Below are 25217 nucleotides of genomic sequence, written 5' to 3'. Positions count from 1 at the left end.
TCATACATTACCTTTACCCAAAACAAAGGAAAATAACAATTTAAACCAAGGATAAAATTGAACCACAACACCCACATTAACATGGAAAACAGAGAAAGAGCTAGAGCAAGAATTAAAAAACAACGGAGACCAATGTCATTTGAAGAAAAACATTTAAATTTTACAGTGGCCATGAGAAAATGAGAAATGCTAGTGGCCACATGGTGAAAAACAAGCAGTAGTGAAAAATAAGTGATCAGGAATACACACAAAATTTCCTCCATAAAAAATTAATTTTTAACAAGGAAGTTTCTGGAAGTTTCACGTTGTAGTTGTACAAAACAACAACAAAGAAATGTACAAAAAAGTGTGCTGCACATGCAAAGTTGATGTTGTTGTTGTTGTTTATTACTTAACTCTCGTTGTCTTCACCATTTCTTTAGCATTACACAATTTTATAGTTTGTTTGAGTAACTGAGTATAAATATTAAAGAGAGCTTCGGTTTTCCCCCTGGCTTAATCTGTATATTAAGAGATTCTCTTTTATCCTTCCCTATCTTTTTTTGCCTTCCACCCCCTCATGACAATGGCCTGCCCCTCTTGTCAAAAGACAAATGAAAAGTCTCTTAGGGGAGAAAGGACATGCAATGCCTTCTGGATGATCCATCCGCCATTTTGACCTTTTACAACAAAGAAAGCTCATTTCACAATTATTGGGACACTACAGGCAGCCCAATAAAAATCTTTTTATCATTCCTATCACTTTGGATGAAACAACCTTCCCCGTCAAATTTGTTCACCAACATGAAGGTCTGCTTGTGATTATTAGCACTATCCATAGGATAGAACGCTATCCAGTGGATAAATATTAGAAAAACCAGTACTGCAATATCCACAGAAATACCTCTTATTAGCCGAGTTTTCGGTCCGTGCTGTAAATTACGGACCAAGTTTTTTTCCATCGATTTATGGCCCAAGTGTGAAAAGCGCGGGCCATAAATCGATGGAAAAAACGAGGATCCGTAATTTATATATATGGCTTCTTCCTGTTTGGGGGGCCGGAAACAAGTGCAGGATGCACGATTTGACAGTTATTTGACAGGCGTCAAAAAGGAAAATTTTTATTGGAGCACGAAAACAATTTTGCACATAACAAAGGCTTTCCGAGAAGGTAAAAACAAATTGGCCATGTTGAAAAAGTTTATTCGGTTAAAACTAAGAGCACTGTAAGTTTTAGCTCTTTAATGTAACACTGGAGTATTTTGGAAACCGGACACTGTGTCTGTCTAGAAGTCGTTTCCATCTTTCTTCCGTTTGTCTTTGCGCAAAAAAACACTGCAAAAGGCAAAGAGGCTTTCCTAGGTAAGTTTGTTGTCATTGTCGAAGGATTCGCTCCTTAATTGTTTTTGGGAAAACCTCTCTTTCTGCCAGTTCATTCTCATCTTCAATTGAGATCTGCGTTAAAACTTTCAAACACTGACTAGAACTCTCTTCCTCGGTAAGGTTCTATTCAGTTTCTGCAACAGCTTCGTTCTCATTAAAACAAAGCTAGGTTAAAATTTGGAAAGGCAAAGTCAACATCCCAGTCCTCAGGGTTTACATACATATTTCAAAGTTTATCCGGTGGAAACTAAGAGCACTGTAAGTATTCACTCGTAAATGTGACGCTGGAGTCTTTTGAAAACTGGACATTATTGTGTCTGGCATTAACTCGCTTCTATCTTTCTTTCGTTGGTCTTTCAAAAAACACTGCAAATGGCAAAGAAGCTTGTCAAGATGATCGGGTGCAGGTATGTTTGTTATCATATTTGTTGAAGGAATTTACTCATTTTCTCTTAGGCACAACATCTCGAATCTCTGCCAGTTGATTTTAGTCTTCTTAACTGTGTACTACGATAAAATTTTCAACCACTGACCAGAATCCTCATCGATAAGATTACGAGTTAGTTTCTTCATCGCCTTCATTCACAAATAAACACAGTTTAAAATGTTGAAGGCCAAAGTCAACATCCAAGTCTTCAAGGTTAACAGGCGTCTTATAACTTTATTTAAATCTTTTTTACGAGGTAAAGAGATTTAGAGCTCTGAAATGAGCATAAATTTCTTTAAAAATTTTGGTCCGTATAGCAAGTTACGGACCGCAAATTGACCAATCGCATGGTGAAAACAGACTCAGCCATATAATAATGGCAATTATCCAGGAAATAACATTATCCACCTTTTGAACAGATAAGAATGGAGCAACAATGGCATATGGCATATAACCCATTTTAAGAGTGTAATAACCAAACTAGGAAGAAACATGGGGTTTTCTGAACATGCAATGAAACAGGTGTACCAGCTCTTACCTTTTTGGAATTGTTTGACAATGAATTCCCTATCACTGTACTCAAAATATGATGGGATATGGCCTGCTGGAGAATTATCAATAACTCTGAATTAGTATATGCTTAAATGTATAAATACAGAAGGGTTCTAAGAATTATTTTTAAAACCAAAATTTTTGGTTTTTGGTTGAATTATGGAAAGATACAGGACAACTGATGACTCAACATGCAAAATTATGTGCTAAAAATTTAAATTTTGTGTGCATTTTAAGTGGATTGAACTTGGAGAAAATGTAAGGGCTTTCTTTTCCCAGGGAGAAAGTAAACTGTCCATGGGGGTGTCCCCAGAGCAGGGTTTGACTATTTTTTGTGCTTATAAGTTTAGGTAATCATTTTCTTACTGTCACCTTTTGCAACATTTCTGTCTGTTCTTGGTGACACTTTTCACTCCAACCAAATAATTATTGACCCTCTTAAATTTCATCTGTACACAACAACAACAAAAATTCTGAAAATAATTAATAATAAAAGATTTCCTTGTCAAAATCAGAAAAACATGAGCCCATATAAAACTGGCTTAAGAAAAATTAATGGCATGTTATTGAATCATTTCAACTTTGCCATCCCCCCACCGCGAACCCCAAGCAATGGTGAGGCATTTGTGCACCTTGTCAGGGGTGGCGTTTTGGTAAATTTGACACCACATTCTGGGAGTCGGGCAACATGGAACTAGCACTCAGATCTCTACAGATTGGATACTTCATAAAGGACTGGAAAAACATGTGGAGCTTTTTAAATCGCATTGCTCCTTCTATTCAAAGTGATAGTCCCTCCAGTTCTCAGCAGACCTCCCACAAGCAAGCAACAGGAACAATCCTAGGTATGAGGCATCTGCCCTCTTCCCTTTGTCCCCACCCCTTGGAATTTACGATCCATCTATTATTTTCAAGGAAAAAAGTCAATAAGCCCCATGTCTCTTCCCCCCCCCCCCCACTTCTTTTTCTTCACTAATAAATGACACACTGTATCAATCAATCACAAATGTAAAACTTCATTTGGACTGCAATCAGGGATGGTTCATTCAAGTTTGGATTTGTTTTTGATCCTTGGCTGCATGACCTTCAGCTTCTTGTACATGTTGTAATTGAGCTTTTCCAATTGCATTCTAGTTCTTTATAGAGAACTGATACCACCGTCTTCACTAGATTAAGTTAGCCCCCCCCCCCCCCCAACTCAACCTCCAAATAACCCCCTGTCTCTAGTAAGCACCCCCACCCCTCAAATGTTCAAATGTGTTTGAAATAAATAAGCCCTCCAGTGGTTTAGTAGAGGATTTACAGTAAATTAATGCCCATAACATTAGCCCAAGTGGGTAAGGAGGAGAGAGCCATGGTGCAACTTGAATTTACTGATATATAACACACTTGAAAACAAAACGCCGTAGCCTGCAGCGTTGGGAGTATTTTTTGGCCTAGTAAGAGCTACATTATTTTATACTTCTTTATGTTCGTAAAGCTGTGAGAGAAGAGCAGAACTAGCAACCCTTGTCAAGTAAATGGTTTCAGCAAGTAACAGTTTTAACCCTTTAAGCCCCAAGATCCACATACAAATTATCGAGACTGATCTCCATACATTTCTTTTAAGAATAGTTGAGAGAATTTGGTTTAAGATCAAAGCGATCTCCCTTTGGTAACCAATTTAGTAATTCTTATAACCTTTACTCTTGATAATCTGCTGATGATGTGGGACCTAACGGGTTCAGCCCCAATATTCAAACACAAATTCTCCAGACTGATCTCCATACATTCTCTTAAAAATAATGTCAGTTGATGAGAGGCTTTAAATAAAAGATCAAAGCATTTCCACCCTCATGATCATGTTATAAATTCTCATAACAATTTTTCCTGATGATGTACGCATATTGTTGAGAAAATTGATGCTTATCACTCTTGGTACTTAAAGGGTTCTCAGGGACGTTGCTAAGAGTTAGTTGTTGGCCAATTTCATCAGCTGACAGAGATCTAACCACAAGCTCAAATTGCTCTGGAAAACAAAGACATGGCCGAGTAATTGCAGTTGCATATAAAAAGGCCAGCATGGCATAAAAAAGCTGCTTTATATTAAAGTTTTCCTTACCTAGATCCCTGGTTATGGAGCCAAAATGCAGGAGATCGATTGCATCTCACAAAAATTCCTAAAATTCTAAAATTTTCCAGATGAGCCTGCCCCCAGATCCACCTAGAAGCACAACCATTAGGGCCTTATGCTTAGCCCCTTTATAAATAGAGCAATCAGCTTCCTCTTCTTAAAATTTTATTGGCTTTTTGAGAATCCTGAGTAGCTATAGAATTGATTCTTCAATCTCTGTCAGCAGTGAACATTAAAAGTTCAAAATGATGCCGAAAATATCACAAAATGTTGTGATATTGTTGGCGTCATTTTGAAAGTCCAAATTTGATTTTTAGAGCAGTCAACTGCCACGTCTTTGCAGGTGTTTCTCATTTTCACAGTATTTTCAGGGAGGCACTTTCACTTCTCTCTTCCTTCCCTCTTCTCCACTCTCCTCTGACTTGCTGCAAATCCTAGACTTCTTTGGAATTCACGGAAGTTGTGAGAGCAAGTTTAACACATTTGCATACCCAAAGAAAATGCCTGCAACGCATGCTAGAAATATTAATGCTGACTTATAATTCACTCACCTCTTTTATCCAATTGTCTCATTTTCATTTCTGTGGATTTGGGATAAATCATTTTTGATTCACACAAACCTAAAAATGAGATTCAAAGTAAAATAAGAAAGAGATTTTCAAACTTTTCAGCAGATAACAACAAAAATTTGACAACTCAAACTCCTGGACAGCAACAATGAGTCAAAGTCTTATGCACCTGTCATCAGCTTGCCCCCTGGGTAGGTCCCCAGGCCAAGAAGGGGAATATGTTGGGGAATACAAGGCGAAATGGGGGGAAGGGGGCACTCTAGTGAAGGGACAGGAAAAGGTCGGAGACCTTGCATCTCAGTCCCCCCACCCCCCCCCCCCCCCCATCCTTTACATAAGTGCAAGTAATTGAAACAACGCATTCAAGATCTGATGTGTTTGCAGAAAACATAGTACAGGCACTCACATCTGGTGAACAACCTTCCTACCTGAAATTTTACTAACAGACACCAATATAAAACGTTGATTTTGCAAATCACAAACAACTTTAAAAAGGCCTATTTAGACTCATTGAAAGACACAGTGTCATATGAGTTTGCCTATGAGCTAAAGGAACACCTTCTCAAGGTCAAACCAAATATGTTTTCGGAGTTTGACTTTCTCATCAGGTGACATAATGATTACAGTGTGACCATAACTATAACCAGGGCCACCTGGACAAATTTGACCAATTGGATGACAGGAAAATAACAATACATTCCAAGAAAGTTAGTGGCATTCATAACCATGAAACAAAATCAACATTGATCGAAATCAACCTACAACCTACAGACATGAGCTTTCAAACCCTCTGATGAAAGCCCGTGTTTCCTGAGAGGTCCACTAGAGCGTCGATGGAGGCGACAAATGTAAACATTAGTCATATTTTTGACTTCAGGTTGCTTACTATTGCAAAATGCAGCAATGTCAAACAAATTTGTCTCCTGGGTGTTCTGTAAAGTTTCAAAACAGAAAAACATTGTCTGGTAAAACATTTTGCTTTCTTGAAAAACATTCACTATCATATTTAAATTTCATGCTTTGAGTAACTTCTTGTTCTCTTATGAGCTGCTGATTGGTCCACAACCAGCTTTTCTGGAATGTATTGGTATTTTTCCTGTAATCCAATAAGTCAACTTTGTCTAGGTGGCCCCGGTTACAGTAGTCACACTGTCAAAGAAATTGGAATTGTGAAAAAAAATTTATCTCCACATAAACCAACATAATATTTGGTTTGCCAATGATATTAAAGAAGGTCACTTTGATAGAACTATGCTTTGAACAAATACTTAGTAGCAATTCACTGCTCTAGTTATAAATAAATTGTTCCTTTAGTCACACTTATGTACAATTTTTTTTACTTTTTTGTTTGTATATTTGTTTACAAAGCTGGTTAGTTTGTTCACTACATAATAATAATAATTAATAATAATAATAATAATAATAATAATAATATATTTCTTATTAGGTGGAAATTAACATCTGAATATTATGATCAAATGCACCTTACAAGTATCACTACCTGTAATAATTACAATAAAGTATACTTAAAAGAATACCTAAAATTTATAATCTAAAATTTATCAATCTAACTATAACAGGCAAAAGCCTTCCTAAATAAGTAAGTCTTTATTGTTCGTTTAAAAACCAAAAAGTTAGCGATGTCTCTGACACTTGCAGGCGGACTGTTCCACAGTGCAGAGGCAGCTATTTGGAATGATCTGTCACCCAGAGTTTTCTTTGTTTTTCCCATGGGCAACTGCAATAGTAGTTCTTCAGAAGAACGAAGCTGGTATTTACATTTATCCTTTAATCAAACTAGATTGCAGATATAGGATGACGCAAGTTGATCTATTGCTTTAAACGTTAAAACTGAGATTTTAAACTCAATACGGTAGGCAATGGGTAGCCAATATGAAAAGAAAATAAGACGGGTATAACATGATTAAACCTCGGAGTTGAGCATACCAGCCAGGCAGCACTATTTTGAAAGAAGGAGTTTGCTAGTATTGAGTATACAAGTTTCCAGATTATACTCGGCTATTGTTCAGCAGGCTTCAACCCTCAAGGAAAATGAAAACATCTACAACATGTATGAAGCTCAAACTTTTGAGACAGTCAAGCTAGTGCTCTTCCAGCTCATAGGCAAATCCATTACAACAATGTGTCTGGGCAGAGTAGTTCTTCACCTTTGATTCCAGCCTTCAAATACTCAAGTGTTGTAAAATACATTATTGTTATTAAAACTGTTATTATTGTTGTCAACGAAATGCTTTAGCTCTGGTGGATGTTGTACCGACATTACACCAAGGGAGCCAGCCATAGCCAATGGCCAAAGGTCCCGTGGGTTAGCTCGCTCCTCCTTCAACTTTCCAATACCTTCCTTTATAAGATCCTTGCTGTTCCCAACAAAGCTGTTTTCTGCAGCAAATCCGTATGGTAATCCCCAGCTTGTCAAGCCATGTATTCAACCTTTGCTTACTGCACCGAGTGCACCAGCCACTATCAGTAACACTTCCACATGTCTAATACCCCTTAATTTTCTAATCTCCCTCTTCAGATCTTGGTATTTCTCAACCTTTTCACTCTCCTTTTTATAAACTCTGTGATCCCATGGTGAAGCAATATCCACAATAATTGGAAACTGACCACACATTTTTCTCTCTGCCCATCTATTCAAGGCGGCATTTTGTCTGTCCCGTTTGAATTCATTCTTCTCCTTAGCTCCCTCACCATTCAGAATTTCTGTCTTTGTCACTACTTTCATCAATCTCTCCTTCAAATTCCTAACATACCAGTACTATGCCAGATTATTTTCTTCAGTCTCCACACACATTTCACAGCTGATCAATTTTTTTCCTTCTTTCTAGTGTTTTTGCAGATTATACCCGGTCCCCATCACTTTTAGGGTGTAATGCACCATGCATTGTCATCTCTTTCCTAGTCTTTCTATCCAATTCCTTTCGCTCATCACTCCTCCATTCTTCCACACAAGCACTTTGCCTTAGAATTATTGCAACTGCCCATATGTTGACAGCCATACAGGTAATTTTGTTCTTCTCACTCAACTTTGTCTTTAGCACTAACTTTAGTCTACATTTATATTCCTTTGAGAAAAGGTCCTTCCTTTCCTACTCCTTTAATAATGATCTGTTTCCAGAATGCCTAAATACTTATACCTGCTTTCATCAATCTCCTTCACAACTTGCCCATCTGGTAGTTACAATTCCTTCCATTTTAACAATTATACCACTCTTTAGTACAAGTATGCCACACACATGCTATTATTATTATTATCATCATCATTATCATTATCATGACGATGTTCAAGTTACACAGTACATGTGTACGTGTTTGCTGTACTGGATAGGGAAATCCACTACAGTAGGCAGAGTACTGCCTGTGCCCTAAGCTTAGCAGTTTTAAAAAAAGAATTTCGGAAGATATACAGAAATGTATGTGGATACCAGGACAGCTGTCTTTTGCTGACTGCTACGGTACTCGGCTATAATAGACAGCTCTTTCAGTGCCTTAACGAGGTTGCTCTTTACAAATTAATCGCAGCAATCCAACAATCATTGGAATAATAGTTACCTTGCTTCTACCATAACTGGGATAGCTCCATGGCCAGGTCTTTATAATGGTCAACCTTCTCCCTGTACTTGCTCTCTCTCAATAATTAATGGTGTCCCACAGGACAGCTATATCTATGATTTTTATCCTGCTACCCACTTTGTCAATTAGTACAATGTCGGGGCTATAGTGGTGAATGGCCTGGTCAGTGTACATGTTGAAGTCCCGTAGAATTTTGGATGTTTCATTTTCCAAAACTGTTTACACCTAGTGTTGCCACCATTGTTCTGACCTCTCAAATCATAATCATTTTCCACAAAAGCAGGGTGGATCTGACTAGCAATTTGATTATGGCAGTTGTTGTACAATGTAGTTGTTGTTTGCAAGCATTTCACATCCGTTTACAATGCGGGCTACAGTCTCATCCTTCTTTCCATGTTGTCTGCATTTAGGGGAATCAGTGGAGTGGTAGAGTTTGGCCTGGATGTTTATCGCAGCTAATGCTTGGTCTTTGGCTGCCACAATGAGGGCTTCAGTGGTGATCTTAAGTTCGCCACTTATGAGCCATTCACAATTTCTTTCTGTTCTTGGGGTTTGCCTTCAGTAATGAAAAGAAATTTTCCATGGAGTGACTAATCTCTCCTTGAATTAAGACTCAACAATTCATTACGAGAATGGGTGGTTTCATCATCCTTAGGATTTTGCAAAAGGTTAGCTTCAAGAACATTTTGCAGGAGTGGTTTCTCTGCCTTATCAATAATTATAGGATCTCAGCCCACTAACTTCCTTTTCTACTGCATCGAGGACACTAATAAGGCCTCTTCAACCTTTTGCACACGGAAGAAACAGCCTCTCAACACAAGCCTTTAGGTGGTGGGCGCTGCATGTGCAGTAATTGTCATAAGTTTCCAGATCCTTCGACCCAAATTGTCAAGATCCTCTTTTGTCCAGTTCACAATACCTGCTGAGTACGTGATCACTGCAACTGCCTACATATTGATAGTTTCAATTTTGTTACAGGCATATAGAAGGGACCTGAGTATCTGGCGGCAGCAGACTATGTATTCCTTTATGATCTCCTTCTTTATCTCTTTCTGTTTGATGTTATCTACCTCTAAAACTCAAAGGTATTTGTATGCACAATCTTCCTCTAGTGACTTGATGGTTTCACCCAATGGCAAGTCAATACCTGAGGATTCCACTCTCAGATCCCGTTTGATTAATAAAGTCGCACATTTCTAAATCCCGAAAACCATCCTTATGTCTGAAGAGAAACTCTAACAGAGTGGGTAAGGCTTTCAATTTCTGATTTGTTTTTCCCTGTCAGTTTAAGGTTGTCCATATAAAGTAGATGGTTTATCTTAGTTCCTCCAGAAAGTACATGTAAGTAATCTGAAATCAATCATGTCACTAAGGGTCATGCTTAAGGGGTTAGTGCAATGATAAACAGGAGAGGCGAGAACGAATTGCCCTGGAATATACAATGCTTGATGTTACATGGCAACACTCCCAAGGTGCTCATTACCACACCACAAGTATGTCCGCCAGGTCTTCATGCCCTGATGCAAGAAAAAGACTACATTGTTGCTGATTTTAAACATCTGCAGGCAGTTCCAGATCCAGCTGTGCAGAACAGAATCATAAGCCTTCTTGTAGTCTATCTACAAAAGTTCCTGGTTCTTATGTTTTGCCCTACTGTCAAGTAGCAAGAGCTTATCAATCAGCAGCTGATCTTTTGTTCCACTGGTGTTCTTTCTACATCCCTTTAGTTCGACCAGAATTACATTTTGGCTCTCAAAATGAGTATATACTTCATCTGCGCTTATGCCATTTAATATCTTCCACACTGTGCATAGGCATGTTATTGGTCTGTAGTTTAAAGGGGTCAGGGGCCCGTTTCTCGAAAGTCCCGGTAACTTTTCGGGCCCGAAATCAAATATTCAAATCGAAATATAAAGAATAAGAGCGCGGGTCCTGGCTGGCAAACTACTCCATTTTGTGTCATTAACTGATAGTTTTATCGTGTTAAATGCAAAACTGTTGAAACCTCTATCTTTCATGTAAACCCAAACAGCTTTACGGGCTCGTTAATTATCGGGACTTTCGAGAAACGAGCCCCAGACCCTTTGCCTTGCTCTTTTGAATGAGGACAGTGCATCCCTCTGTGAGCCATTAAGGTGGTCCATGGTCTAGGGCATGTTGTTGTCGTCATCGTCATCATCATCATCATCATTATCATTAATTATTATCAATGTGATATCTAGGATTTGATTGACCAAGGAAGCATCTTAAACTTTTCTGCTCCCCATCCTCCCCCGCATGATTTAACACATCCTTCCCCCTCCCAAAGGATAAATGAACACTACCATACTGTACATATTTTCCAGTGAAGATATTATAATTATTGCTCATTCCAAGTCTAAAATGAACTAGTAAAATTTGACCCCAAACTATCATAGAGTCAGTAGACTGTGAAGCTGTCAATTGCTTTTTTGCCATTTTTTGCCAAACTACTCATGGTTTTTAAGCCAAATTCATTCTGCGGGTGCCTTTATACTTTTGGTTAACTTTTTATTTATTTTTTAAAAAAAATTAAATCCGTCACAATCCCATACGAACTTTTGTGATCTTTGAACCAACCATCATAACACAACACCACAGACAACACCTGTTGTTTTTTATTGCCTACTGGATACTAAATTGAGCTTGGGCTGCCTATCAAATGATGGAAATTTTCAAGAGATTGCGATTTAAACTATATTTTATAGTTTTGTCAATTATCCTTCTTTATCTTAATTGCATTACTTGCAAAGGCGTCGGGATTTCAACCTGAATATATATAATATTCTTGGCCTATTTCAAGAACAAACATAGGTTTCCAGAATTTCCATGAAAGATGGCCTTGGAACAGTGATTGCGTGACAATACGTAAGTTATCATATTGGTGAGAAAAAAAAAGAAAACTGTTTTTCTTCTCAGTCTGCATTTTGTACTTAGTCTGCAGTCTGCAGTCTGCATTCTGCATTTGGTACCTAGTGTGCATTTTGTACCAACTCTGCAGTCTGCAGTCTGCAGTCTGCATTTTGTACTGACTGGATATCCCAAGGGATTTTCGTTATTAAAGAAGCCCACACTTGACCCAGGGGGATTTGCCTTAACTGGAAAACTCTCACTACCCTGCGTAAAAATTTTTAACTTTCCTCCACTTGCTTAATTATTTTCCTGGTTGGCCCGGGGTCCTACCCCAGGGGCAAACCGATGACACACACACAGGCTATGCATTTGCATTCTCTATGTCACTACTATGACAAAGGTTCTATAATTATACCAAGCAAAATACAGTAGGATTTAGGAGTCAATCTTTTCCAACAATGAGAAAAAAGGACTTACAATAATGTACTGTTTCGTTTTCTTACAAGTTATCGATAGATCAACTGTACAGCCATGCCTAGTTTCTACTTCAAATTGAGTTGTTCATCCAAACTGAAAACTAGTATACGAGGATGAGACGCTATATAACGTAAATTACAGATCAGCTTCACTAAAACCCTTAAAAAGACAGCCTTTCTCCCTGCTTTCTGTGTTCAGAAGTAAACAAACAAACAGACAGACAAAACCTAACCTTTTCTCGTCTTTTGTGGCTGTAGATGTGAAGTCCAAGTTCAGCAATGGCCGCCATTTTGGATATTAGTTCCAGTCTTACTCGTTTCGGGGGCCTGTCCACGTGTTGACGCGCGCAAAATAATTTACTCCTGGAATCTCTAGTTTTGCTACCGAAAGATGTGACATCATCTGTAACCTGAAGAGGGTTGTTCTGGCCAGCCGAAGAATCGTTTGAAAAAGAACACTTGTTTCATCTTCTGCAGTAGTTTTTTGACTTCTCGTTTCCTGTCATAAAAGTCATCCAATGAATTACGCACTACCCCATTGAATAGTGACTTATCAGCCGGAATATTAGCACCATCCAAGATTTTTGAACAGTCAGAGTAAGGTAGATTTGTTGTTGTTACAAACTGAATGCAACGCTGGCAATACGCCAAAGGGCTGATTTTTTTGGAGGCCAATATTTCGGCTAACAAAATTAGCCTTCCTCAGGGCCAGAGTTACGCTGAAAAAGAATACTACAACGGCTTCAGATACAAATAAATCAGCCCTTTGCCGTATTGCCAGCCTTTCATTCAGTTTTGTTACAGATCCAGAAGGAAAGAACCAGTTGGTTTTGTTTAGGCGCGTTGAGTGGGCCTCTGCATTGAAGGGTATTTTTGTTGTTGTTTTTGTACCGGGGCTCGGCGAAATAAAAGGGACTCAGGACCACGCTGGTTTAGTGACAGCCTATTTGGTCAGTGATTATATCACTTCTTCCTCGAACTGTACTCGGTTTCTATCAGGGGCACCCAACGACCGTTTTCTGGGAAATGATCTGAAATGGCTCGTTATGCATCCTGGAGTGCTTTAAAAGCAATATAAATCAATAATTCGCATCGCTAAAATAATTTGATCTGTTCGGTCGTCCTAGGAGTGGTTTGAACCTCTCGAATTTTTTAGGGCTGTTTTTCGCCTTTCCCGAAAATAACAGCCTACAGTGAAAGCTTTCCGAAAACGTAAGATTACCTGAGGAGCTTTTCCCTTAGCCGAAATTTTTAGGGGTCCTTTCAAATTTTTTCCGAAAACTCTACCTCTTGTGGGAATGTCTTCGAATTTTCTAGGGCGACGTAGAATGTATAGAAAATTCTAGGTGTAATAATAAGAATAATTATAATAAAAAAATAAGAAGAACAAAAATAAGAACAAAGAAAAGGCATTTAAGTGATTTTAAAGCCAGTTTCAAACGTCTTGTACCCTGCCGAACTAAATTCGCACGGCACTTACTGAAAAATCTGAAATACGGCATGGCACTGACTGATTAGCCGGTTTTTTTGCTATTCTTAGTTTACGAAAGCTACGAAATTTCTAGGTGCCGAAACCAGAATCTAGAGATTACTACAAAATCCGAAATTCTTAGGTGAACAAACCACACAAATCCCGAAACTCTGAGCCCAACAAACAGTCACCAAGAAACATTTTCGAAATTTTTGGCTGTTCTTGGGCTCTCGAAAATTTTAGCCATTCTAGAGGGCTCCGAACAGATATTTCCCAGAAAACGGTCGTTGGGTGCCCCTGTTCTATCCTCTTTAAATCTTTAAGATTCTGTCTGCTGGACTATCGGAAGAAAAAGGCATTAAAGCCTGATAATACCCCTTTACCTGGTTAAATCAGGCATAGTCACTTTGCAAAATTTAAAGTGGTATCTGTGCAAAATGAGCTGTTGGCGGTTGACGGTTATGAAGTGAAAACTAAGTCCAAGGCTTAATTATTCAAATCAGTATGAAAATATTAAAAACTAAGGGAAGGGTGTTTTCCTTGGTGTTTTCCTTTCACAATTTGAAAATAATATATAGCTTTAGCCAGGGCTAAAAGCAAAGCTCTCGATATTATTTATAGTTTGTTCAAACAAAATATAAAATCGTGTAATGCTGAACGGCAAAGGCGGGTGGCTACGCGATTTGCCGTCGAAATAACCTCGAGTTGCATTTGGGTTGCCATGCCTATTGATTGAGTTATTTTACATTGGTATACCTGTGGTGCTGACGGACGGTCAGGCGATCGTTCGGTGTACGGTCACGTGATCACCAAATTTTCTCGAACAAGTAGTTTACCACATTTTCTTACCCATGGTGCTCCGCTGCGCGCCCTTCGCGCGTGAGAACTCGACTATGAATGTAGTATTCCAATGGTCCAAAAAGTTGGGGTTGAACCGATTTGTCACAATTTTATTCGTATTCGTATTCCGGAATACCACCAATCAAACGCACCTTAAGTGTCTGGCTTGATAAAGTGAACTTGTGAATATGCTGTCCATCTCCTTCATACCACTACCGGATATATGGTTGCGCGCATTCGTAGGGTACTGGCCATGGACGCTGAGTTTGTTTTCTTCCCCTGCAGGGAGAAACGTCGGGTGCTTATTTGAAATAACGGCCAAGAAAGAGGATCGGGTGTGGGGCGTATCACGGTAGGACTACAATGCGATGGTAGATTGCTAGTAGACCCTCAGGATTTTCGCGAGGGCGAGCAAGCCAAGCAAACGCGCGAGGGAGAAGACGAAAACCTCTCTTCTCCGCAGAGGCTCAAAGGTGGAGAAATCCAATAACGTGTCATTGAACCTCTGAGGACTGAAGAGAGAAAACGAAAAGAAAGAAGACTTCTTTTTTCATCTTCTCCCTCGCGCGTTTGCCTCGCTGCGCTCGCTCGCTCACCCGCGCGACAAGCCGGAGAATCCTAGAGGTCTACCCATAAGAAAATCACGTGGTTACTCGTCGCCTTACTCTAACAGGAGTGTTAATTGCAGTTTTTGGTCTCATAAAGGGCGTACAGGGCGGAAAGCAGTTATTTTTGCCCATACAGATATCGCTTAGGGTAATGTTTAGCGAAATACATACAAAGAAAACAAGCCCCCTCCAATGCTGTTTTGAAGACAGCGAACAATCTAGACATCTTTTATGCAATTTAAATTACCCATAGCTCTTTAGTCTAAATTGAAGTTTCTGGAAATTAGACAACTGTTAACAAACGTATTGTGACTTTTAGGGATGAAATAAAGCCCAAGCCACGCCTACTCGCCCATATTGGGTTTCCTTCAATACCTATGAGCATCGCTAGTGATGCTTTGGGGCTATCCACCGTATTGAATTGAAAGCAAAATCTACTTCACAAAGCCAACCGTCACTTTTAGTTATTATAACTTTTAATGAAATAAGGGTAAAATAGAATCCATAACCTCTCGATCACCCTAAGCCACTCAAATGAAATTATGTAAGCCATTCGTGGACGTGAAAAGAGAACTAAATTACAAAAGCGCGCTTTAAATAATTCCTTATTACAATTTTTGTTCGTCTCTTTATATAGTGCTTTTAACATCACGGTCAAAACCAACATAAAGCTAGCAACTAACAAATTTAGCTTCAAAAACCAATAACGTTCAGTCATGAATGTATCATATCATATAATGCAAAAAAAAAAAACTTAAACTATCCATTGGATAAATCGCTTTCTAGAAACATTGACCTATTTTACTTTAAAGAAGTAAAAAGGGTTAAATGACAGCAGGCGCATGCGCGGACAATCTGGCAAACCAATCATATTCAAAGACATTTTACGTGGCATGACTGTTAGGTCAACCTGTGCCAGCATTCTATCGTTCTGTCATTTAGATAAGTTTCCATTTTGTCGATAAAGGAAAAAAATATCTTGAAATCGAAAAGCACTTAGAGTGCGACCATTAGTCTCAGAAAAAAACAATTAAATATTTATATACAAAAAATCTTACACCGAGTTAACAGTCTTATGCGTACAACAACAATTGAGAAAAAATCCTTTTGTAAATGGTCGACCCCATAGCAATGGAAACAGGTTTACCTGAAAGCCATGCCCCATAAAAGTAGTAATAGAACGCTAGCCAATTTACTCAATCAGTAGACTTAATCAATCAAAATCTTTACCATACAACTATAACAGTCGAACTGGGCATGTTTTGACCATTACTACCTGTGCCGTACTTTTGATTAGCGTTTGTTTCTGGGCGTGTTCGACTTACCGTATTACGGAATATAAGAATAGGTGGAATGAACTCTTGAAATCACTCATTTTAGCGGTCATTGCTTTGCAATAACTAGACATCTGCTTGAATAAGATATCCCGATGACTGAAGCGTTTAAGTGGCCCAGAGAGCACGGTGATAGAGATTTGCTACAAAACGTTTGCGTGTTCTTATTCCGGAATACGATCAATCGAACGCACCCTTTCAGTTGTTTACTCTAATTTATCCATTCTCTCTTCTGCTGCTGCGAAGCACACTTATTATTCCAGCAAAATAATGCAATAACTTAACGTCTTAACTAACTTCCTTGAAAATCCAAGCCCGCACTTAGTAGGAGCAGGAACGAAAGTGACACTGGAAACACTCTGTTATGGGTTTACAATGACCACGTTCTCCAGGGATTCCCTTGTGGTCGTGCGGATTCTTGTTGACAGTCTTTATTTCCTATTGCTCCTATTTAATACCGGTTCTCTAAATCTCCAAGGATGTCTTAATTAACGCAACCTTAAAGCAGTAATACTAGATTCAATCTTGAACTTCGGGGGATAACGAGAAAGGCACCATTCAGCCGAGAAGGATTTCAAATGACGGAGATGAACAGGGAAAAAGGAAAACCCTAAACATCCCTAGGGCTTTCAACAACGCCCCCTCCCTCGATCATCCCCGTCATTTGAAATCTGTAGGTACTCCCTCCCCAACCCCCAGCAGTTCGGCCGCAGCTTGTGGAGAGACATTTCGTCAAATCCTTGAGAGCAAAAGGATTGCTACAACAGTGATACACTGCAGGTGCTGCATTATTATTTTTTTTTTTTCGTTTTCACCCGAAATTAACGCACATCAGCTTGAACGGAAGAGACAGTTGATTTTGATATAAGGCGGTCTGGATAGGCTGGATGATAACACTGCGTAACAACGGGATGGGAAGGTCAAAATAATACCTAGTGTCTCCTCTAGTGTCTCTTAATGAAAAAGTCTTTTTGTGTCTTATGAAAGGAGTTTGTACAGCATTTCAGATCACTAGTCACCAAGTGCGGTCGTTTAGTTGATGGAGTCCATTTCTTAAAAGTTGGTTGCTTCATTTAATTTATGTTTCTTAGGCAAATGGTAAGTGTAAGGCCAGCATGTTGTCATAATCACACGTCAGTCTCTCGATCCGGGGTGGGGTTATTAGAATTGTTTTTTCCCTTGCTTTCAAAATACTGTTGAATCTCTTCCAATGACTTGCCTTTCGTTTCTGGTACAAAAAAGAAGACAAACAGGACTGCTACAAAAGCTAGACTTCCAAAAAACCAGAAGGTTCCGGCTGCCGTGAACGCTTTGAGAAGACCGCTAAATGTCTTTGTGATCACAAATGAACAGAACCAGTTAAAAAGGGTGCAGATTCCACTAGCCCTGCCCCGGGCCCTCACGGGAAAGATCTCACTCATGATCAGCCAGGTACAAGGACCCCACGCCATTACAAAACCAACGATGTATACGGCAATGCTTGTGACCGCTAACCATGAAATCTCGATACCAGGGTACGACGCGGCATCGTTGATCGTCATGAAAAAGTACGCGCCCATTGCGAAGCAGCTGACGAACATGCCTGTTCCACCGACAATAAGTAGAAAACGGCGCCCGCCGCGATCGATCATGAGCAGAGATACCGCTGAAGCGAGGAACTGGATCAAACCTATCAGAATTGATACCATGGTGCTTTCGTTCTGAAATCCAGCTGTTTGAAAGATTGTAGCGCAGTAGAACATAACGGCGTTGATCCCTGTTGTTTGCTGGAAAAAATGCAACGCCATACTGATACAGAAGGGCCGAAGGATACTTGGATTTAGAAACTCTCTGAATGACATCTTCTCTTGGTGGTCTGATAAAAGCAACATAAATGATGGCGTATAAGATAGACCATAATTTAAATTTTAAATTAACTATTTTCTATTTAGCGGGAGTGGGCGGGCGTTGAAAAACGCGTAAAAGATAACGCCTATTCTTCAGGCTTACCTGACAAGAACAACCTGTTGTTAAGAAGAAATACTTAAGCTACGATGAATTACCTAAAAACGTCTCTTTAATCTGACAGTAGCGTCATGTGTTACACATAAGTAGATGCTTACCGAAACTCTCCTTAATCTCTTTTATCTCGCCTTCAATTTTAACATTCGGTCCTCGGAGCCACGTCAAAGTTCGTTCGGCGCGTTCCTCCTTGTTGTGGGCCAGCAACCATCGTGCGGTTTCTGGCATGAAAGACATGAATATAACCAGACACGCTGGAGGTCCCACTCCTGCTATGGCAGACCAACGCCAGTCCACAACATAACCAATTACGTACGACATTAGAATACCAGTAACGATTCCAATTTGGTTAAAGGCTCCGAATACTCCTCGAAGGCGACTCGGGGCAGTTTCGGAGATGTAGACCTACAAGGAAATGTCAGATTTCATTAGCACTAACACTGATACTATCTAACAAGAAACCTTTATTTTAAGAACAATCTAATCTGAGTAACAGCTTTCATTAAGAAACGCTCGCTCGGTGATCCTCAGTGATATGGTCATGAATAAAGGGAAAGCGGCGACTGAAATTTGATGGCCCAATCTGGCCCCGGTTACATAAGCAAGTTTACTCAATCCTGGGTTAACGGCAAATCAAGCAAGTAAGATGTGTGACCTATAAACTACAAAACAGCTCCTATTTTTGCAGAGTTTTAGGACGCGCACAAGTGATCACACGAAAGGTCTGGAGTGAGTGTGAAAACGAGGAGTTAGAAGAAGGCTAGCGGCCCGCTTCATGCACAAATCTCACGCCGGCGCTTAGCGCCTTGCGGAAGCGATTTTGACAAAAATCAGCTGTTTTACAGTCAAAGCAACCTACGATTTGGGACAATTCCCTTCCGACAACTCAGCTTAAGAGTTAAACTTACCGGAACAATAAGCGATGCCATCCCAACACCTAGGCCAGAGAAGAACCTTCCGGAGTTCAAAAGCGCCGCGTTCGTTCCAAAGCCAATTAAGAGCCAGCCGCCAGTGAATGGAATAGCAGTAATCATAAGAGCGATCTTGCGACCGACGAAGTCAATCGCCCAGCCTCCGACTGGGCCACCTATCATTGCGCCAATGTTGAGAAGTGACTGTTGTTGAAAGAAAGTTTCCAAAATTGATTAGTGTTACTACACGTCACATACATCTAACTGCAATAAAGTTGTCATTGAAGAATGCTTAAAGGCATGATAAAAAATGCTATAAGCCAAATAGGAATTAATAAGACTTAATACTCCTCCGCAATAGTCCACTATAGGATGCGTTTTTATTACTTTTTATATTTATTTGCACCATACTAATTCGCGAGCAGCCATCGCATTTGCATTTGTTTTTACACCCTAAAAACCCTATTGGCATAGGCTATGCATAATGAAGAAGATCAATTTAGGTTTCTAGGAAACTGCCCACCAGCCCCTCCCCTAAGTCAACATTAACACTTACTTCTCACTTAGGGCAAGAGGTTGGGTTAGGGGAGGGGTCGGTGGACAGTTTCCCAGAAACGTAAATTTATCCTATGAAGCCACAGGCTCGATTTTCGCCGCTCTCTTGGTCTTCCCCGAGCAAAGACGGCGACTGTTCGCAAGTGGGGGGGGGAGGAGGAGTGCGGGGTCATTTCTCGAACAGCGGCTGGTATTCGAGTCTAATCTAGGTTTATTATTATTAAAGCCTAATTGATATATATTTGGCTTTCTCCTTTTCCTTTTTTTTTGTCATTTTTCCTCTTGGAAATTTTCCAAGACAATATTATTGCAATAGAGTATTTCCCTCTAATCATTAGACTCAACGCCAGCCTCTGTTGGAGAAATGAGCCTGCGCTCCTCCCCACGGTTGTAAGGCTCTTCTCGGGGACGGGTTCAAGATCTCCCCCGAGAAAGTAGTGGAGATTGAACCTAGTAACCTATCATGCAATTTGCTCCATTTTAACTCATCGTTTTAAACATAGTAGAGAAGTTAGGGTTATGGCTATCTTAGATCCCGTAGATCCCGTATCTGAACACAGCAGACTAAATAAAACCCTAAAAGCTTTCTCATTGGTTTTAGCATATAATTTGTTTTGATCACTGAACACTGTTGTTATGTTTATGGCTACCGTGTCACGTCGATGATGTGCTTGCATTTATACATTTTTTATATTTTAATTAATCTCTCTAATTTCAGTGCTAGTGTTGGGCTCGTTCCAGCTGGATTGTTATCTTTACTGTAAAGACGGATTTAATTTACTTCCGTGTAAGACGATTATGATAAACTTATATGTGCAGATGGCTTTACTGTTCTCAAACTCTGAAACCTGCCATAACAGAGCGCTTGAAATCGTTTCAGTCGTTAAAACTAAATTTAGTTTTATCGACCTTTGAACTTCTGTAAGGTACGGAAACAAATAACAAAAGTTTGAAACTTATGAAGTGAAGGTAAATAAATTTGTTAGTTCCTCCTTAACTTGCATTTATATTGTTTCATTAGAACGCAGTCCTTTGCCTAAGAATCTGAGCCGTAAATGAAACACGGTAAGTCGCAAAACGAGTTAGCACTCACATGATTTAGAATCAAACTGAACTGACCAATTATAAATAAGGGAAGTTTATGGAGGGGTAAGCAAGTTCAAGCGGGGTCACATTAAAAACACGTTTTGTCCAAATACTTTCGTGTTATGGGTCCATTTGCCAAAATTTCAGAATCATTAAAAGTCGTGTTTTTCTAACAAATTAGGGAGGGTAAAGGTAAAAACATAGTAAAACGGGAAACAGGAAGCGGAAAGCGAACTCGCGGAACTGGAAAATGAACTAATAGCTTAGGCAAGAAAATCTTGAAACTTCCCGAAATCTGGCGAATTTTTTTACCGTTTTGAGATTACAAATAATGAGGGAGAGAGGGAACCTTGTGTTAAAACAAAAATATATAAAAAATAAATAACGCACAATTTGCATTTTTTCCCTACTAGCGACGTGTTAGATTTGTCTTGGAGCCTGGTAGTTTGGTAGTTAGTCCATACACGTTCCGAACTTCAAAAGGTCGAAGACGAACAGTAGTATCGCAAAACGAGAAACAAGGAGCCCCGCTGGCGAAATTTAATTAACTATTGTTCATCAGAACAAAAGCTAAAAAAAAAAAAAGACAGTGACAAACTTGTGATTTTAAAAACAGTAAGCAAACACGAGGCAACTTTTTTCTTTCACAATCTCAGACTGTCGATTATGTAATCTCGGATGTAATGGGCTGACAGCGCATATAATGGAAAGACGCTGCTGCATATTCTTTTTATCAGTTTTATCTATTTTGGGATACTTTTTTCTTTTTATTATCAATTTAATTCAATTTTTCTTCATTTACGTCGTGCGTGATGGCATCCCCGTTGGAGAACGTTTGACTTTTGAATAAAGGTTAAACAAGATTGCATAAAATAATGTGCGTGAATTGCTTCTTACATTCTCAAAGCGCGAGAAGTATTGAGTATATAATATTCAGTCGCGTTTCATAAAGAAGTTAGTAAACCAAAGGATAAAAAGACGCAAATTCAATAGAAAGTTCGAGAGTGAAAACGGACGGTTTCAGACCTTTTTGGCTTAGTAAGGTAGCTATGACACATGGTTTGTTGACAGTGGTTTCCATGGTTACGAACATTCTTTTTCCTTGGCGTTTGTAAATAAGTGAAAATCGTGACATTATAAAAGCTTAATTACATCAAAGTTTCAGAAGAATAGCTTTGAAAACTTACTTTATTTTTTCAAACACAATTTCGATATTCAAATTGCAATAACTGAAGATGGCCAACATTCAGACTACTACGCGAACACGAACGTATGCGACTCCCAAACTTAATATATTTTCCTCAGAAAAACGTAAATCACAAACCGCGCGGTGATGAACGCTGTAAAATTAAACATATTTATATCAACTTGATATAAAAATGCTAATCAATATACATTTTCAAAAGTGACCGTTATGGTTAATGACAAAAAGTTTTGAAAATTGCACGTTGACGAGCATACAAAACGTCAAGGTGATATAAAAATGGGTAAGCGCACCTACAATGTTCATCGCCGCTGTTTGTGTTTCACCTTTGATTAAGCTACGATGTCCCGGAAACAAAAGTCCTTTATTCTCCCATATTTTGTATACAGCAAAACATTCTTAATGGGAGAGACGGTCCCTCGTGCGGGTATCCGCTCGTGCAGATTTCACTGCACTGACGTACAGGAACACAGGAAACAAAACCAGGGGTGGGGTAAGAGCTTGCTTGTACCTTACAAAAATAATCTCGCAAACGTGACTATAGCCTATGCGAATGAATTTGCCTTATGTAAGACCCAGCTGTAAAGTTGAATACGGAAATTACACTCGCGTGATAAATCAACGTCATTCATTGTGAAATACTGACCAAAGTTAACAAACTGTGTGCGGTTTTTTTTTCTCCTATGGGAGATAAGAAACCTTTTATGGAATATCCCTCCTTTCACGGTCAGTTTTTCTTCTTCTTTTTAATATTTTCAGGGATATTTTAAACGAAAAAGGCTGTTTTGAATAAAACTCGTTTTACAGTTTGCGATTTCACAAATGTTGATGACCAGGATTACTCCAAGTTTTTGCATGAGCTAATTGGAAAATTCAACAGCGTTAGTGTCGGTTTAAATAGTCAAATGAAAATATATAGTTCCCTGAGTCCTGGTAAAATTTATCGTTGAAACTGTACGTGTCTTTGTTTAATGACGTGTAAAAAGGAAATACACAGAAACTTGCAAAAGTTGGCCTTACGTTTTAAAGTTTGATTGGGAAAATCGCTTAAAGTCCTTTTGTTGTTGTTATTATTGTTGTTGTTGTTTTGTTTGTTTGTTTTTTTTCTACTGGGGTTTTCTCTTGGAACCTCATAGAGGATCTTTCTTTTTGTTTTCCGGTAAAGCCATTTGTGCAACGTTATAATTTTTGGGGTAAACTTTACGGGAACTTTCTGAAAAGGAGCTTCCACGTGATAAATAGGCGCGTGATATCGTATTCAGCATGGTAGGTCGGTCAGAATACAAACTGTCATCACCGGGAAAAGGCAGGTCAAAGAGTCACGACATCACGAGTGTTGTATCGACGACAAGATTAGGTAATATATGTAGCAATGATCGCGAAAAATATTTCGCTAAAAGCCACTGACGAATTTACGATATGATTTGCAGTGATGGTATAAATGCTAATATGTTTTTCCAAAGAGTTAAATACTAACATTTGTAAGGCAGAAATTTCACTGACGTTTAGCAAAAAGCATATCTCTATGTCTGGCTTATCTCCATGTGATTACGAATAACACACCGGATTTAACTGACCCATTAACAGAGCATTCGGTGACGCATGCACTTTTTTTCTCTCTGCTTAGATCCCTTAAATAAAGATAATGGTCTCATCCTAGAGACTAACTATCAACGCCATAAAATGACGCATTTTTTATCATATCCAGTTGCACCACGAGAGAGTTATTCTCTTTTGTTTTCACACAGCAACGCCAGTGGTTTGTCAACCCTGAAATCATATTTAAGTGGCTCTTAAAAGAGTAAGCGAGCTGGTACATCGCAGAGCTGAATGCGAAAAAGACTAAGGAAATTGAAGCATATCGCAAGTGGTATCGTTATTATGTGTTGCTCAGAAACGTTGTGAGTAGTGAAATGGCTTTTACCATCTATTTCATATGATTTCTTTCATATTTTCGTCTTTTACATTATGACGTCTTTAATCTTCTACCTTAAGTCAACATATCCGGTTGGTCCGATAGATTTGTGTTTTACTAGTTTTGATTTAAAAACTTCTGAATCAACATATATTAATATTAGAGGTACTTTATATTAACTTTTTCCTTGCTGTGGAACTCTGGAGAGGTGCAAGTTGGTGTAAAGATATCAGAAGCAAAGGTCCGCGAGAGAAAAGCCCGCCAGGAGTTAAGCTTACTGATTACCCGCATTTCCGCACTCGATATGGCATTTACAAAACACGCTATCTTATTTATCTCACAGAAAAGAGCACTCATATCTAATGTAATACATAAGAAAAATACGCGAGTTAAACTCACCCCAAACCAAGTGATCTCGGCCTCATTCAGATACAGATCAGTCGTATTGACGTCCGATAGTTGTACCACTGCGGCAGACGAGTACCCCATGCCATATCCAAAGCTGAATGGGCCAAACGCTGCCACTAAGCAAGCAATTAAAACAGCCCATATTCGTTCGTTGTTTTTCTTGGGATTATCAGACCCAAAGTTGTAATCGAAATAAACGTCTTCGTCCTTCATGTTTTAACTTCCAACGATGGATATTTTTTTTCAGCGTATTTCCTGTCTATCCTTACAGCGTCACTGTATGCATTTGTTTGACACGGGAGATCAGTATGGGTATTTATTACAGCTTGCACGTGATCCTTTGCGCTAGATGAGTGTGGTACAGCATCGATGCCTCGTGTGATGATCGACTAGGTGGACACAAAGAAGGCGGCGCGTGACGGCGCGTGACAGTACGCTAAATGCCCAAAACATTCATTCATTCGTTTTTTACTCCGGAAAACCTTCCTTTCTCGTGATTTTCTCAGGGAATGTAGACCGTTCTACAGGTTCGATATTCACTTGATTTCCTGTAGTGTGAGACACAACGTGACAGAGGAATAAATCTTGATTTCACCCCTCCCTCCCCTCCTAAAAAGCCAGTTGCATTATGGATGGATTGAAAAACGCGTGCATGAAGAGGTAAAGTAATCACATCATGTTTTCCATCCAAGGCTGACAAGCTTGATCGTTCATAACGGCTTCCAAGTGTTTAAACCAGTACAGGTCGCTGCCTCAATGGAAACGATCCCTTCCCAGGCAAGAGTTGTGTTCAATATTTTCTTTCCCTTTTAATTTTCCTTTGTGTCAATAACATTTGATTCACTTTTACAGTTAAAAAAGAAAAGAAAAAGAAAACAAATGATTTAATCAAGGGTAGACTGGATAAACTTTTGCATAAA

The 25217-nt window shown here is 39.2% G+C and overlaps 1 protein-coding gene across 1 annotated transcript; it reads right to left on the bottom strand.

The window, feature by feature from the left end:
• Positions 1-15342: 15342 nt before the first annotated feature.
• LOC140945951 (solute carrier family 2, facilitated glucose transporter member 8-like) lies at positions 15343-24597 on the bottom strand. The gene is made up of 4 exons (XM_073395013.1): positions 24289-24597; positions 19127-19333; positions 18320-18623; positions 15343-18072 (listed from the first exon to the last, which is right to left on the bottom strand). The coding sequence occupies exons 1-4, from the start codon at positions 24508-24510 to the stop codon at positions 17345-17347; spliced, it is 1461 nt and encodes a 486-aa protein (XP_073251114.1). The 5' UTR covers positions 24511-24597; the 3' UTR covers positions 15343-17344.
• Between the last annotated feature and the right edge of the window lie 620 nt (positions 24598-25217).

This window comes from Porites lutea, chromosome 8 (assembly GCF_958299795.1).
Source record: "Porites lutea chromosome 8, jaPorLute2.1, whole genome shotgun sequence".
Classification (NCBI taxonomy): Eukaryota; Metazoa; Cnidaria; class Anthozoa; order Scleractinia; family Poritidae; genus Porites; species Porites lutea.
Note: the sequence above shows the minus strand (reverse complement) of the source record. Positions and strands in the feature narration are given on the sequence as shown.